Below are 16,665 nucleotides of genomic sequence, written 5' to 3' on the forward strand. Positions count from 1 at the left end.
CATCGCGAGATAATGAGTTGCTTCAAGTGCACCGTCCAAGTGGTTGACATTCCTTTCTTGGTTGACTTTTGTGTCATCAACATGAATCCTTCCAATAAATTGAGTTTAGGAAAACTGTTAGATAAAATTTGACCGGTTCACAGAACTTAACATAAATAAACCTTCCATGCAGGAACAAGGAACCAGACCGATCAAACAAATGAACCGGTTAAGAAGATTAACCGGTCAAGATAGTAAACTGACCAGGAACATTCGGAACATGACCGCACAAAGAAATGATCGGCCAGAGCTAAAAACCGGAAACACCAGACAGCCGATCAGCCACAAGGCAAAGGAATAACCAGAAGCTGTCCGGTTAAACCAATCACACCGGAAGCCATTCGGTTAAGTCAAATGACCGACCAGCATAAGAAGATACTTGGGGTATCTGTTAAGAATGATACCAAAGGAACAGACTGAACATTGCCATATTCATATAAGTCTGAGGAAAGTCTGCAGGCTGCAGAAGACAGTCCTACAAGATCTTTCCACTTCAGGATAAATTAGAAAGGCAATCTTCCAAGTACAGACAACTGTCTAACCAACAGTTACCACATCGAGTAAAAGACAAACCTAGAAGGTTTGTCTTACACACTGGAAGAACAGACTGCCAAGTCTGTAAAGTTGACCGACAGGTCTGAACAATTGACCGCCAGGTCTGTATCAATGAACCTCTGTTCAGCCAATCAAATTCAAGGAAGTGAAATATGATCGTTGGCATATTTCACCTATAAAAGGAGCAGCTGAAGAAGAGTAAACGTGGGACAAAAACGGGATACATTGAGACAAGTGAGATACGAATAACACAGTGAGCATTTAATCTACAAGTGATAAGAGTGCGCTCTATCTCTAAAGAAAGCCTAAGTGCTAAATTTGATGTGTATATTTTACAATTTCGGTGTAAATTGTAAGGGTGTTATCGAGCAGAAAATAAGTCTCGATCAGATTGTATTTGTATTCATTAGTGAATATCCTTCTCGCGGTTTCGAGAGGAAGGGGTGACGTAGAAGTTTTATCTCTGAACATCCATAAAATCTGTCTTGTTATTTACTTTCTGCTGGTTCTACATTATAACCGACCTGTACTAACCTACCTTCACCACTTTAACCGACTCTACACTACCTAAACCGAATTACCAGGTTACAAAAACCGACCCATCAATTTCTAAACCTATCCTATTAAAAACCGGTTCTACCTATTATATAAGTGTGCTGCTTCAACTTGAAACAAACCTCTTCCGCGCTTGAACCTAGTTCAAGGGTTTGTGACAGTTTGTGTAGTATTGAAACCCCGGTGTTAATCTCTAACCGGATTAATCACCACCCTTTGAGTGAGACGCGCTAACCGGCGCAACCCCGGTCCTCCAGCCGCGACCTAGATCCTAACAATTGGTATCAGAGCAGTTAGTTTCAATACTCAAGCAAGCATGTCTTTCGATAGGCCACCTATGCTAGAAGGTGATGACTTTGCCAACTGGAAGGAACGCATGCACCCTACACTTAATCACCTTGGATGATGAGATGGAGTTCATTCTGGCCGAAGGACCGATAATCATTGATAAGGACAGAAAAGAATGGACAGCTGAAGACAGGAGAAGAAACAACCTAGATAACCATGCTAGAAACCGGATCTCCAATAGTGTGGACAGAAACACGTACTGCAAGATCAGAGACTACAAAACCGCAAAGGAAACATGGGACACGGTTATTCAGATCCATGAGGGAAATGAAAGAACCAAGGAAAACAAGGTAATGGTAGCTACTCAGAAGTTTGAAAGCATCAAGATGAAACCGGGAGAAACAATGAGAGAATACAGTGACCGGTTCACTGGTGTGTTAGATGAGCTAGCAACTCTTGGCAAGAGGTATGACAATAAGGAGGTCATCATGAAAGCATTAAGATCTCTTCCAAGTGCATGGGACATAAAGACAATGGTGATGAGGGAATCAAACTGCCTAAGTAAGATGAAGCTACATGATGTATTCGACGATCTTAAGGCATATGAGTTTGAAATGAGATCCAGAACTGAAGAAGAAGTCTCGGCCTCAACCTCAACCAGAGAACTGATCACATCCACAGAACCGGTTGCACCTGCACCGATCAGAACTGCCGAACAGTTCACAGAGGATGCCATGGCTATGTTTGCACAGAAGTTTGGGAGGTTCATGAAAAGGAGCCAACCGAAAAACTACAACTATGGTGATAAATCCAATGTAAGGTGTTATAATTGTTACTGTTTGGGACACTTCAAGTGGGAATGCAGAAAACCGAGAAGGGACGACCGGAAACCGGACAATCAAAATAACCGAAATAACTATCAACAAACCGGTGAAGGTAGTGAGGTTCAGAAAGCACTGATAGCCAATGATGGAGGAAGTCTATGGGCTCACAGTGACAGTGATGATAAACTCACATGCCTCATGGCAAATGAGGAACAGGTATTTGACTCTACTTGTGAAGAATTTACTAAAGATCAGTTATACAATGCATTGAATGATATGATAGAAGAGTATAAGAACCTACTAGCCATGTTACCTAAGCAACTCAACTTTAGAACCGACCCTATAGTACCCATTCTGACAAAACCAGAAGTACTCGTTATAACCGAACCAGAGATCATAGAACTTGATGAAACCTCTACCTTAGAAACCGAGTTAGAACCTGAACCACCACTCAAGACCGAACAGTCTAGTGAACTAGTTCGAGAACTGACCGAGGATGAAAATGCCCGACTCCAGTATAAAATGGCCGCATATAAGAGATCCAGCGACATGGTAAAGAAAATGTGTAGTCATTACAGACATCCTTTTTGCATGTTCGGCTTAGGATACAAAAAGGATAGATCCAAAGACCAAAAACCCGTAGAGAAAGTAAGGTTTACAAGGAGTAACATTCCTCTTATCAGATTCATTAGAAGTCCTTAACTGCTGAAGAAGAGTTGACCGCATACTATACGGCAGAAAAACTAAACTATGTTGGTCCAACCGACTCTGAGAAGTGGCTTGACCTTGAGAAAAGAAAAGCCGACCTGCTCAAAAATAGGAGAGCCAATCCTATACCGCATAGGACAAACCACAAAACACCCTCATTTAGGACTTTCGTAGAAGAACCGAAGTATCCAAAACCGAGTGCCAAAAGGACGGTTAAGACCTTAGCAAAGAAAGCTTTCCGATTTGTCAAAGAATGGATGTCCAAGGGACTAACCGCATGTGCACCCAAGTGAATGTGGGTACCAAACAATTGTAAATATGTACATTTTACAGGATATAAAGAAATGGCTAGAAAACTCTGAATGGTATCTGGATAATGGTTGCTCCAGGCATATGACTGGGAACAACAACCTGCTAACCGACATCAGAATAGAAATCGGTGCACTAATCACTTTCGGTGACAACTCAAAAGGTAGAACTGTGGGCAAGGGTAAGATTGTCCATGGTAACTTGACAATTGATAATGTACTCTTAGTTGAAAACCTACGTTTTAACCTGCTGAGTATTAGTCAAATGTGTGATGCTGGATACACGGTAGAATTTCTTAAACATGCATGCTTAGTTAAGAACTCTCAAGGTATTATACTACTAACCGGAAATAGGCTAGGAAACATCTACAAGGTAGACTGGAAAACTAAGATAGAATACCCTGTATGCATGATAGCTAAGACTGATCAAACCTGGTTGTGGCATAAGAGACTAAACCATCTAAATATGAAAACCTTAAACTACATTCGCGGTAAAAAGCTAGTTGAAGCTATTCCTGACATAGTATTTAACAAGGATAAGGTTTGTTCAGCATGTCAAATGGGTAAACAAACTAGGTCAACCTTTAAGAGTAAAGGGAATATTCAATCTAGCCGATGCCTAGACCTTCTTCACATGGACTTATTTGGACCAATTCAGGTCATTAGCCTAGGGGGTATGCTTTACACCATGGTAGTTATTGATGATTATTCTAGGTACACATGGGTAATATTCTTACCATCCAAACGTGAAACCGCATCAAACTTGATCACACTCCTTAAACGTTTGCAAAATGAAAAATCAACACGCATTAATAGCATTAGAAGTGATAGAGGTACCAAATTCACCAATAGTACTTTAACCGCATTTCTTGATGAATCTGGTATTAGACACGAGTTGTCTAGTGCTAGGACTCCTCAACAAAATGGCCTGGCAGAGAGAAGAAACTGGACTCTCAAGGAAGCCGCACGGTCCATGATAGCCGATTCGGGTATTGCTCAAAAATTCTGGGCTGAGGCTATCAACACTGCATGTTACACACAAAACCGGTCTCTAATTAACAAATTTCACAATAAAACACCGTATGAGGTATACTTTAACAGGGTTCCCAACCTTAAATACCTCAAAATTTTCGGTTGTAAATGCTACATACATATAAATGGTAAAACCTATCTTTTTGACTTTGATGCAAAAACCGATACTGGGATCATGCTAGGTTACTCAGCAGTGAGTAAAGCATATAGAGTGTATAACAATAGAACTTTAACCATGGAGGAATCACTTCACGTGGTTTTCGATGAATCGGTTGAAAGTAATACTGCATCATGCTTTGACCTACACAACAGACTGGAAAATAACAATATCCATTCTGATAGTCAAGATGAGATTCCGGTGTTCAGGCGGTTTGTCCATGACCAATTGGGTAATATTGAAACCCAGCCGGATCAAGCTATTCCAAGACAGGAAGCTGACACCCCGGTTTAATCCGAGGAAGTCGGTCGGTCTGACAATCTTGCTCAGCCTACCGATATGTCTAGCCTTGATCAAGTAAACGGTGATTTGGTAGACATCCCTGAACCGAATTTCAAAAGGAACACTAAACATCCTCCTGAGCAAATTATAGGTGACCCTTCAGAACCTGTTCGAACTAGGCGTCAAATTCTGGAGGAATACTTCAATTCCGCTTTTATATCCCAGATTGAGCCAAAAAGAATAGATGAAGCATTGTTAGATCCGGATTCCATCTTGGGAATGCAGGAAGAATTAAACCAGTTCGAGAGTAACAAAGTCTGGTACCTAGTCCCTAGACCGAAAGATCAACCAGTCATAGGAACAGATGGGTATTTAGAAACAAACTCAATGAAGACAGTTTGGTCACGAGGAACAACCACCCGGTTTCAAAAGTGCTGAATTTACAAACCATGTATACCGCTTAAACAAAGTTTTATACGGTCTAAAGCAAGCACCTAGAGCCTAGTATGACACACTAACCGTATTTTTGTTAAAACATGATTTCACCATCGGTTCGGTGGATAAAACGTTATTTAAGTTTGAGAAGAAGGAACATATCCTGCTTGTTCAAATCTATGTTGATGATATCATCTTCGGTTCAACCGATCCTAAGTTATGTGATAAATTTTCAACCCTGATGACTAACAAGTCTGAAATGAGTATGATGGGAGAATTAACTTTCTTCCTAGGTCTTCAGGTTAAACAACTCGAAGAAGGAACGTTCATAAGGCAATCCAAGTACACTAAGGAGCTTCTAAAGAAATTTGGGATGGACACATGCTCCTCGGCGGCTACTCCAATGAGCTCATCGGTTAAATTGGACAAAGATGATGAGGGTCAATCGGTAGACCAGATCGCTTACCGGGGCATCATTGGTTCTCTTCTATACCTGACAGCAAGTAGACCAGATATTCTATTCGTAGTCGGTGTGTGTGGAAGTTTCCAAGCCAATCCAAAACAATCACACTACACAGCCGCAAAGCGAATACTGAAATACCTTAAGGGAACACTTGATGTCGGCCTGTGGTATCCAAAGGATTCATCCTTTAACCTAACGAGTTATTCAGATGCAGACTATGCAGGTTGCTAGATTGATAGAAAAAGCACCAGCGGAACGTGTCAATTCCTAGGTGACCGGCTTGTTTCATGGCATAGCAAGAAACAAACATCAGTGGCCACATCCACCGCAGAAGCTGAATACATGGCTTCCGGAAGCTGTTGCTCACAACTTCTTTTGATCCAGCAACAACTGACGGACTTCGGTGTCATAGCCAAAGAATCTCCAATCTTCTGTGACAACAAAAGTGTCATAGCAATCACCTACAATCCGGTTCTACACTCCAGAACAAAGCACATTGACATAAGGCACCACTTCATTCGGGAACGTGTCATGCTGAAGCATATCCGGTTGGAATACGTACCAACAGATCAACAAGTAGCCGATATCTTCACCAAGCCTCTACAGGAAGCTATGTTCTCTCAATTCAGACTTACTCTCGGTCTAACCGACATTAGTCAGATCCTCCCTAAGGATGCTTAAAAGGGAAATCGGTTCGGACAGACCAAAACCGGTGATTCCTCCTAAACTGTTGGACTTCAAATTTTCAAGGTGTCTATGGAAGAACCGCCTGGTCTATCAGACAGAATAAACCAACCGGTTATTTAGTACATGCACCAAATAACCGCATCGGGATGAACGAGTGATAACTAACCGGTTCGGAAATAGTTTATCTTAGGTTATTTGAACTCCAAACAAAAGTGGAATAATTATCTGTGTTTAAACTTATCTGTTCTGAAACATTTCTTTTCAAAGTAAAATGGTCGCACCTAAAAAGACGTGAAGATCTGATATCTTTCATGGTCCAGGTCTATGACCAACATCCTAGGCTGCAGACATGCCTATTTCATGCAAAACTCTTTATCTTATGGTCAATAGACATTATCACCTGTAATACTTGGATAATAGGATTCTCTCTCCACTAGTATATAAGTTGAACAAACCTTAAACAAAACAATCACAAGTTGTATACCTCTCTCTCTCACTAAGACAAAATGTCTCAGTTCCCAAATATCCTTCAAGTGGATTTCAACTCTTCTCAGAGCACTGAGCACTATGAGATCTTCAAGATGATCAAATCACTTGAAGATACTGGTCTCCAACATTTTCTAGATGACAAACACGTCATCTATTCTGAGTCTTTCCTGGAGTTCTATTATAACGCTAAGGTATTTCGTGGAACTCCTCATTTTGACACTCACATCCAGTCAAAGGTAGGAGGTATTGTCTTCGACTTTACCGAAAATGACTTTGCCAGATGCTTTAATCTCCCAAAACAGGGGCTAACCAACCTCAACATACCGGCCGAACTAAAAGCCGAGATCTCCTTAGCCTTTGCCCGGTCAAGCCATCCGGTGGATGACCACGGTGCTAAGTCTCTATTGAAAGCTGAATACCAGCTTCTCAATGATGTAGTTGGTCGAGGCATCCTGGGAAGGGATGTGACCAACACATACTGCACCTCTGCCTTTAACATGATGGCGGCTATAACTACTGGCACACCGGTCAATTGGTCGAGGATACTGTTTGACGTGCTAATCTGGATGATTGTTGTTCAATCAGTCGGACTCATTCCTCAAATAAGTTTCCTACTTCTAGAACTTGGAGTTCCAACATGCCCAGGGGAAGGGCTGAACCAAGCTCAAGTGCTAACCAAGGAAATAACCGACTCCTTCTATGAGCGGTTTGAGAAGGCATGGAGGAGGAGAAACCGCCACTCCAATGGTCACACCACCTCAAGCGGATATTGGGTCACTCCTTCCTACACCCGGTCATTTTGCTGCACGCACCGGGTGTATCCTCGTTCAACATCCCTATGATCATTTTGGTTTTATCTATGTTCTTTTCAGTTTAGCCTAAGTTATCTTCGGTTTCTATCGGTTACTTTTCAGTGTGTTTTTGCATGGGTCATTAATGAAAAGTAACATTTAATTAATGAGGTAACCCCCAACTACATGAGTAATCAATGCCCAACTAACTTGGTTACTTCTCAACCAAATCCCACATCGAGCTCCGCAATTAATCAAAAGTAACTCCTTCCCAATGCGTTTTGGAAACATAAATATTCTCTTCCTTAATGAGACAAAACTGACATTCAATGCTAATATTTTCCCTCCAAAACCGAATCTATATAAGGAGCTATCTTCTAATCAACTCAACACATCCTAAACAAGAAATTCTCTTGAACTCTCTCTCTCTTAGCAAAGCCATAATCATGCCGAGTCGAACCTTAGGAAACTTCTTGAGCATCGATTTCGAATCGTGTATGGAACATTGGGACGGAGAAACAAAAGAAATCATGTTTGAATCTCTTATTGACACCAGTCTTCGAACCTTTCTCGAAGAATCCGGTCCCATACTTATTGAGGATGTCAAGATGTTCTTCAGAAGCGCTTGCATCAGAGGTAACTATATCGTCTCCACGGTGAGAGACCACACTTTCTGGCTGGATGAAGCCGAATTTGCCCACATGTTCAACTTGCCCACAGAAGGGTTTTCCGACTTTCCAACCCAAGTGGGAAGTGCGGCAGCCGATCACGCACTATTCTACTCTGGAACCGATGTTCCGGTGGAAAACAATGGTTTAAAAACCCGCCTTGCTCATAACATTCAACTCCTTCTTGAGATTGTAACCCGCTCTATCATCTGTCAATCCTCAAATCAACGTTACTCCAAGAAAACATACGACATGATAACCCATATTATTAGCAATACGACGATCAATTGGTCAACGGTCATCTTTCAGAATCTGAAAACCATGGTGATAACCAAGAAAGGTCTCGGTTATGCTCCTCATATAAGTCGAATTATTCTCAAGTACTGGCCAGAATTTGGACCGGGCACACCGGCATCTCCCTCGAACATTCTTGACATGGATGGGGTGGAAGAAAAGCTCTATAGGGTAGTTATTACATAAGTTATCTTTATCTCTTATGTATTTCTATTTCCAAACCGATTCATATATCGGTTTCTATCTTGTACCCTTTCATTCAATGAAATTCTATTTCAAGTCTAAATAACTGGGTCAACATAATAATCAGAATCTAAGTAACCGGTTAATATTATAAGATAACCGCGTTCTTATCCGGTCTCAAGACAAACCACTTAAACTCAAAAGATTGCAAAAATTCTGCTTATTCAAATAACCGGTTAAGTTTCGATAACCAAACTCTTCGGTTAAAATAAGAACACCGCAGCAACAAACGGTTTCAAAGGGGGGGATTGCGTCATCGAAGTCAACATAAAAAACTTTGGAGGGAAATTTCCCGCCCAAAGAGCTTCCGTTCAAAATTACCGCTCATTGATTTGGCGCCCGTAGTTTGCCGCCTTTTGGCTTCCCGCCCCTTGATTCGCGCCTCTTGGATTACCGCCCTTTGGTTTGCCGCCTCTTTGGCTTGGAGGGAAAACTCCCGCCAAGAGTTGATGGGACGGTTGGGTTTCCAAACCGCGCCTATAAAAAGGGCCCTTGGCCATTTCATTCTTCTTTTACGCGAAACAGCTTTCTCTCTCTAAGCTCTCAAACTCTCTCTCACCGGTTATTCTCTAGTTTTCTCAAACCCCCTCAATCATCTAAGATGGGTTGTGCCTCAGCTTTGTTCAAACACATCATTCAGGTGGATTTCGAGGAGATCCGACAAAAGGGCTCGCCTGCGGTAAAGGAAGTTATTAACCGGATAACCGAAGCCGGACTCGAATATTTTCTAGGCGGTCCCTTTGTTCTATACAGAGAAGCGGTTGAAGAATTCTTCGAAACCGCAACTCTCTCTAGTGACAAGATAACCGCAACTGTTAGAGGTACTTAGTTCGAGTTAACCGAAGAATCGGTTGTGGAGATCCTACGTCTTCCAACGAGTGGCCGCAATGCTTTGATGGAACTAGATCCAACAACATTCGAGGTGGCTTGCCAGATTCTCTCTACAGACACGGAACCTGTGAAAGTATCCGGTAAGAAATCGACCCTACGACCGGAATACATACCGCTTTGTGACATCTTCACAAAGTTGGTTCAGGCGAGAGGTGGAAACTACGACAACCTCACCAAGGCCAAGATCGAGATGCTTATCGGTCTGCTGGAAGGTACGAAAGTCAACTGGGCGAAGGAAATCTACCACAACCTGAAAGACATGGTAAAACCGGACTCCGCCCGGTCATGGGGATACGCCATCCCCCTTGGAAAAATAATGCTCCACCATCACATCAACACCGGTCCCGGTGTTATTCTCCCATCAAGCAGGAGAATAAAATCCAAACAATTCCTGTAAAGGAAGCAGCCGGCCCCGGTTCTACAAGTGGCCGAAAGAAGAAATCTACTGCCAAGGCACCGGCTCCGGTAAAAGACAAGTCCAGAAGCAAGAAGGGTAAGGAACCGATAACATTCACGGAACCGCCCTCGCAAACAAGAGATGAGGAAGAATCGGCTTCCACGTCTGACCGAACCGGCTCACAGAAAACCGATGAAAATACCTCCGATAGAGAAGGACGGAGTGAAGAAGAAGATTCGGGTACAAGCCCTAACAACACCGGTGCGACCGCAAGCCTCGATGCCGATGCAGACGTCCGTGAGGAGGAGGAGGCTACCCCTGACAATGACCAAAAGATAGCCGCGACCATTGTCCGAAATATCTTGGAGGAAATCGAACAGCGAGTTCAAGCGGTTGCCGCATTGTACCGGGAATGTCACGAGTACAGATGCGACAAATTCTTCAAGCACATGCTACCGGGCCTAACCGATGAACAATGCTTCAGAAGGCTGAAGGAGATAGAAGAAACCATTATAAGCCTCACAAACGCCGAAACTCCTAACGAAGCCATGGACCGATACGCAGTCGTGAAACCGCGTGCTCGGCTATAAAAACTAACAGTACGTATCCAAAAGCTGAAAGAAAGGTACGTTGCGGGAACACCTAAGGCAAACTTACAGCTCTGGGTATTGGATAAGCTCGAGATAAAGAAAGGAGAACTCACTGAAGAAATTGAGCAGATTGACGCGGTGCACAGACAACGAGAAAAACCGCATTCTCCAGCTCGTGAGACCGATGACGGTCAGAATCAAGTTGCAACACCTCCTCTGGCGGATCCGGTAATAAACGAAACCGAGCAACTTGAAACTGATCAACATGGGGTTTCCGAACCGGGCGTCACAGAAGAAAGGGTTAAGTCCCTTATTCAAGAGTTTGCCGACTCAACGGTTCAACCACTACAGGAGAAAATCAAGAAAGCCGTGCGCCAAACACTCTTGTTCGCCGAAAAGACGAGGGATGATCTCATAAAGGCAGAGGACCGGATCACCGCCATCGAAGACGAATACCGGGCCGACGTGGTTCTGCACAACGAGCATTATCAACAAACCGAGGACTTGGAAGAAAAGACCTCAAGGATAGTAGATGACATGGATCGGTTTGAAAGGGAAACCAAGCAACGATTCACAGAGGTCGATGAGAACCTAGGGCGGTCAAGCAATAAAGTCGACTCGACACTTGACAGGGTCACAGATCTAGAAAAGAAGAATGCGAGCCTTGAAGACCGCAACGACAAGCTTGAAGCCGATCTTAAAGCGCTAACCGAACAGGTGGCTGAGCTGTTAAATGCCAAGATTAATGCTGATACAGTGATTGAAGAAGCAAACGCCCGAGCGGCTAAGGAAGACCAAGATGCGCTTGACGAAGAAACGCGGATAGCAAAGGAGACACCGCGTCTGATCGAAGAAGAAATAGCCGAGCGCGAACGAAACCTAGCAGCTCAAAATCCAGCACTTGCGAAGTCCATGGCAGTTCAAGCAGCGGAGGATGCAGAGCGGTTAAACGCACAAAAACAAGGGCTATAAGAATATGCCAGGGCTCACAAGAAGAAAAAGGCAGCTTCTTCCTCTTCGGCTCCGGTGAAACGAAAGAGGAAAGTTTCTGCAAGAAAAATGTTGGAGAGGATCACCGAGACAAATATCGATACTCCACCAAACCCAACGCAAACCGAGGATGAAGACGAAGAGCATCTAGAGCGGCGTTCCTCAAGACAGCGAGTCTCCAATACGGTTAAAAGCAGCACGGTCGGCCAACCGCGAGCTGAAGGTTCATCATCAAGACCAGATAAGGAAAAACCAACCAATGATATGATGGACGGCTTCAGATTTTCCGACTCAGAATAGGGGCTCACTTTTCTTAAAACTATGTTTATTTCGGTGTCAATAATATTTTCCCCTTTTCGGTTATTTCTCTCTATATATATATAAAGCTATTTTTGGAACCGGCCTATACTTGCATTTCTACATGGTTTTGATAATTTTAAATAAAATAATCAAAAAGGGAGAAATTGATAAGATAAAAGATAATAATTTTCCAAAATTTTTTCTCAAAATTTTTCCAAATTTTTTCGAAAAATTCTCCCAAGTTAGTTTAAAAAATCCGGTCAAATAAAGAACCGGCCTACGTTTGCAAACTTATATGGTTTTGATAATTTTAAATAAAATAATCAAAAAGGGAGAAATTGTTAGATAAAATTAGACCGGTTCACAGAATATAACATAAATAAACCTTCCATGCAGGAACAAGGAATCAGACCGATCAAACAAATGAACCGGTTAAGAAGATTAACCGGTCAAGATAGTAAACCGACCAGGAACATTCGGAACAATACCGCACAAAGAAAGGATCGGCCAGAGCTAAAAACCGGAAACACCAGACAGCCGATCAGCCACAAGGCAAAGGAATAACCGGAAGTTGTCCGGTTAAACCGATCACACCGGAAGCCATTCGGTTAAGTCAAATGACCGACCAGCATAAGAAGATACTTCGGGTATCTGTTAAGAATGATACCAAAGGAACAAACTGAACATTTCCATATTCATATAAGTCTGAGGAAAGTCTGCAGGCTGCAGAAGACAGTCCTACAAGATCTTTCCACTTCAGGATAAATCAGAAAGGCAATCTTCCAAGTACAGACAACTGTCTAACCGACAGTTACCACATCGAGTAAAAGACAAACCTAGCAGGTTTGTCTTACACACTGGAAGAACAGACTGCCAAGTCTGTAAAGTTGACCGACAGGTCTGAACAATTGACCGCCAGGTCTGTATCAATGAACCTCTGCTCAACCAATCAAATTCAAGGAAGTGAAATATGACCGTTGGCATATTTCACCTATAAAAGGAGCAGCTGAAGAAGAGTAAACGTGGGACAAAAACGGGATACATTGAGACAAGTGAGATACGAAGAACACAGTGAGCATTTAATCTACAAGTGATAAGAGTGCGCTCTATCTCTAAAGAAAGCCTAAGTGCTAAATTTGAAGTGTGTATTTTACAATTTCGGTGTAAATTGTAAGGGTGTTATCGAGTAGAAAATAAGTCTCGATCGGATTGTATTTGTATTCCTTAGTGAATATCCTTCTCGCGGTTTTGAGAGGAAGGGGTGACGTAGGAGATTTATCTCCGAACATCCATAAAATCTGTCTTGTTATTTACTTTCTGCTGGTTCTACATTATAACCGACCTGTACTAACCTACCTTCACCGCTCTAACCGACTCTACACTACCTAAACCGAATTACTAGGTTACAAAAACTGACCCATCAATTTCTAAACCTATCCTATTCAAAACCGGTACTACCTATTATATAAGTGTGTTGCTTCAACGTGAAACAAACATCTTCCACGCTTGAACCTAGTTCAAGGGTTTGTGACAGTTTGTGTAGTATTGAAACCCCGATGTTAATTTCTAACCGGATTAATCACCATCCTTTGAGTGAGACGCGCTAACCAGCCCAACCCCGGTCCTCCAGCCGCGACCTAGATCCTAACAAAAACCATGTTTCATCAAGCCAAGGATTTAACATATATCCTACACCAAAATCTTAGGCTTATCCCCAACGACCAACTCATCACTATTAACGACGCAATTGACACCGTACCAATCATTGGGTCTACTCATATTGACACTCCTGATGTTGACCTAAATGGGTTTGAATTATGTCCAATCCTCTTAGAATGTATAGAGTCATACAAACACCCTAAATTTAGTATGATTAGCCTTCCAACAAGAATGTGTGAATTATGCAAGGAGTTATCATTAATGCCAAATCTATGCATCCACGTAATTGGGAAAATTTATCTCCACACATCAGAGTTCATACTCGTCGACATAAACTACTTAATCAAATGGGTTAAAACAACCTCTTACAATCTCGAAATAATCTCAAGTGGCAAAGTTCATCTGAACTAGCATCATCGCTAGATATGAAGTTCCTCACGCCCTTATTTCATACAATGGTCGACACTTTCAAGAAAAATTTGCAACTGCTCGACAAGTTCAAGATCCAGCATCATAAATATTCTTCCTATAGACCCCAAACCAATGGTGCGGTCGAAGCAGCAAAAAAACGTAATTAGGATCATCAATAAGATGACCAACATGTATAAGTACTATCTTGAGAAGTTGTCATACGTTTTATAGGGATATTGTACGACCGCTTGAACTTCGACTAAAAAAACTCCCTACTCTTTCTTTAAGACATGGACGTCGTACAACACAGCGAAATCGAGATTTTAACTCTAAGAATATTCTTAGAGAGTCACGCCATAGAAGAAGACTATCTCATGTCTCAATATGACCAATTAACATTAATGGAGAACAAGAGGTTAAACGCTTTATGCAAAACTCAAGAGTACCAAAAATGCATGTTAGACACCTTCAACAGAAGGACAAACCTAGAAACCTCAAATAAGGTGATCTAGTTCTCAAACGGACCCAGGAACTCTTAGACCCTAAGGGCAAGTTTTGACCACAATGGGAAGGACCCTTCCTACTTAAGAAAATCATCTTTAGAGGAGTTGTCCTCCTATCTAACTTAGAACACGGAGACTTCATTGCGCCAAGAAATCTTGATGCGCTTAAAATTTATTTTGTATAATATCAAGCATGCCCAGAACAATTTTAAGCTCAACTTTGAAAGAAGCTTATCTCAACATAATCAAATCTCAAGTTTTGTATAACTTGGAACATGGACAAAGAACTCATGTCCGAACTACGGAGACCTGATTCTTCTTATTCAAAAAAAGGATAGAAGATACGTAGGCAATCTTCATATTTGCGGGCTCATTCTAACTAACATAAATAAAACTCCCAGTCTCTTCCTCAAGAGAAAAAAAATCTATTGAGAAAGAAAGAAACCTTTATCTCATTCTAGAGCCGATGTTTCGGATTTTAGGAAATAAGTAGGGGAAAAGTCAAGAGAATCACTTCCTTATGAGTCATATTATCATAAACAAAATCGAATATTTCACAATAAACCCGATTCAAGAGATATTAGTCATAAGATATTTTTTTGTTTGTAGGCGATTATCCTAAGAGTAACCCTCCATCGAATGTTTTTGAGGAAAAAGAACCTAAATAAACCTAATAAAAGCAAGACCTAGATTTCTAAATTGAGAAAGAACACCTCATCTTTGCGTTTTTTAAAGAATGAGAGGTTTGAAACTCATGCTTAAGGAAGAAAAAACCAAAAAATTATAAATTCCAATAAGAGAATAAGAATAAACTCCGAAAATCTTTAAAGAATTGAAAAATGTATCTGTGTTAGTTGAGGTATTGAAATTAACATTCATGCTCACTCAAACTCTAGTCTTGATTGATACGATAAGAACATTATGTACTAATTCTACCATATAAACTTCGGGAATGAAAAAAGAAAATGGCTCAAGTGGTTGAGGTATTGAAATCACCATCCGTTGTCTATCTAAGATCTGAATCATGATTGCATATAAAACTAGAAATGATGTACCGATTCTACCAGATATACTCGCGAGCCAATAAAAGAAAAATGGCATATAAAAAACCAAAGCAGAAGTCAAATTCTTCTCCCAAATATCTTGCGATGAGTTAAACTTTCAAGAAATGTGGTTTCGGGTCGAGCAACCAAAAATAAGTTGCACTCCTTTATCAAAAGTTCAAGGTGTTGGTCGCCTTCCTAAAATGTTATGATCATCGATAATTCTTTACACGAGATCTGGTTATAGGTACATGAGATTGTACATACACGATCCCGTTTTAAACCCTAATTGTAGTTTGGTATCCAAAACCCTATCTATTGATAGGTACATGAGATCGTTCGTACACGATCTAATTCTAAACCTTAATAGTATTTAAGTATCCAAAACCCTATTTTTTGATAGGTATGTGAGATCGTTCGTACATGATGTCGTTCTAAACCCTAATTGTAGTTAGGTATCCAAAACCCTATATGTTGATAGGTACGTGAGATTGTTCATACACGATCCCTTCTTAAACCATAATTGTAGTTAGGTAAAAATCTATGAGTTAATAGGTTCGTGAGATCGTTCGTACACGATTCCGTTCTAAAACCTAATTGTATTTAGATATCCAAAACCTTGTATGTTGATAGCTACATGAGATCGTTCGTACAATATCCCGTTCTAAACCCTAATTTTAGTTAGGTATCTAAAACCCTATATGTTGATAGGTATGTGAGATGATTCGTACACAATCCCGTTTTAAACCCTAATTGTAGTTAGGTATCCAAAACTCTATTGTTATAGGTATGTGAGATCGTTCGTATACTATCACGTTTAAACCCTCATTGCTATTAGGTATCCCAAAACCTTATTTGTTCATAAGTATGATAGATCGTTTTTACGATTCCTCTAAAATAACTCTAATTGTAGTTAGGAGTTTAAACCTTATCCGTTAATAGGTGCGAGATATTGTTTGTACACGAGCCCGTTTAAACCCTAATGTTATTAGGTATCCCAAAACCCTATATGTTGATAGGTGCAATATATCGTTTTTACGATTCTACTAAAAACACTAATTGT

General features: G+C 41.2%; 1 protein-coding gene across 1 annotated transcript; it reads left to right on the forward strand.

The window, feature by feature from the left end:
- The first annotated feature begins 9,994 nt into the window (after nucleotides 1–9,994).
- On the forward strand, nucleotides 9,995–11,668 carry LOC124918168 (eukaryotic translation initiation factor 5B-like). Its single transcript, XM_047458376.1, has 2 exons — nucleotides 9,995–10,509; nucleotides 10,732–11,668. Exons 1-2 carry the CDS (start codon nucleotides 9,995–9,997, stop codon nucleotides 11,666–11,668), a joined length of 1,452 nt encoding a protein of 483 aa, XP_047314332.1.
- Nucleotides 11,669–16,665: the final 4,997 nt, after the last annotated feature.

The sequence above is a fragment of the Impatiens glandulifera genome, unplaced genomic scaffold (assembly GCF_907164915.1).
Source record: "Impatiens glandulifera unplaced genomic scaffold, dImpGla2.1, whole genome shotgun sequence".
Classification (NCBI taxonomy): Eukaryota; Viridiplantae; Streptophyta; class Magnoliopsida; order Ericales; family Balsaminaceae; genus Impatiens; species Impatiens glandulifera.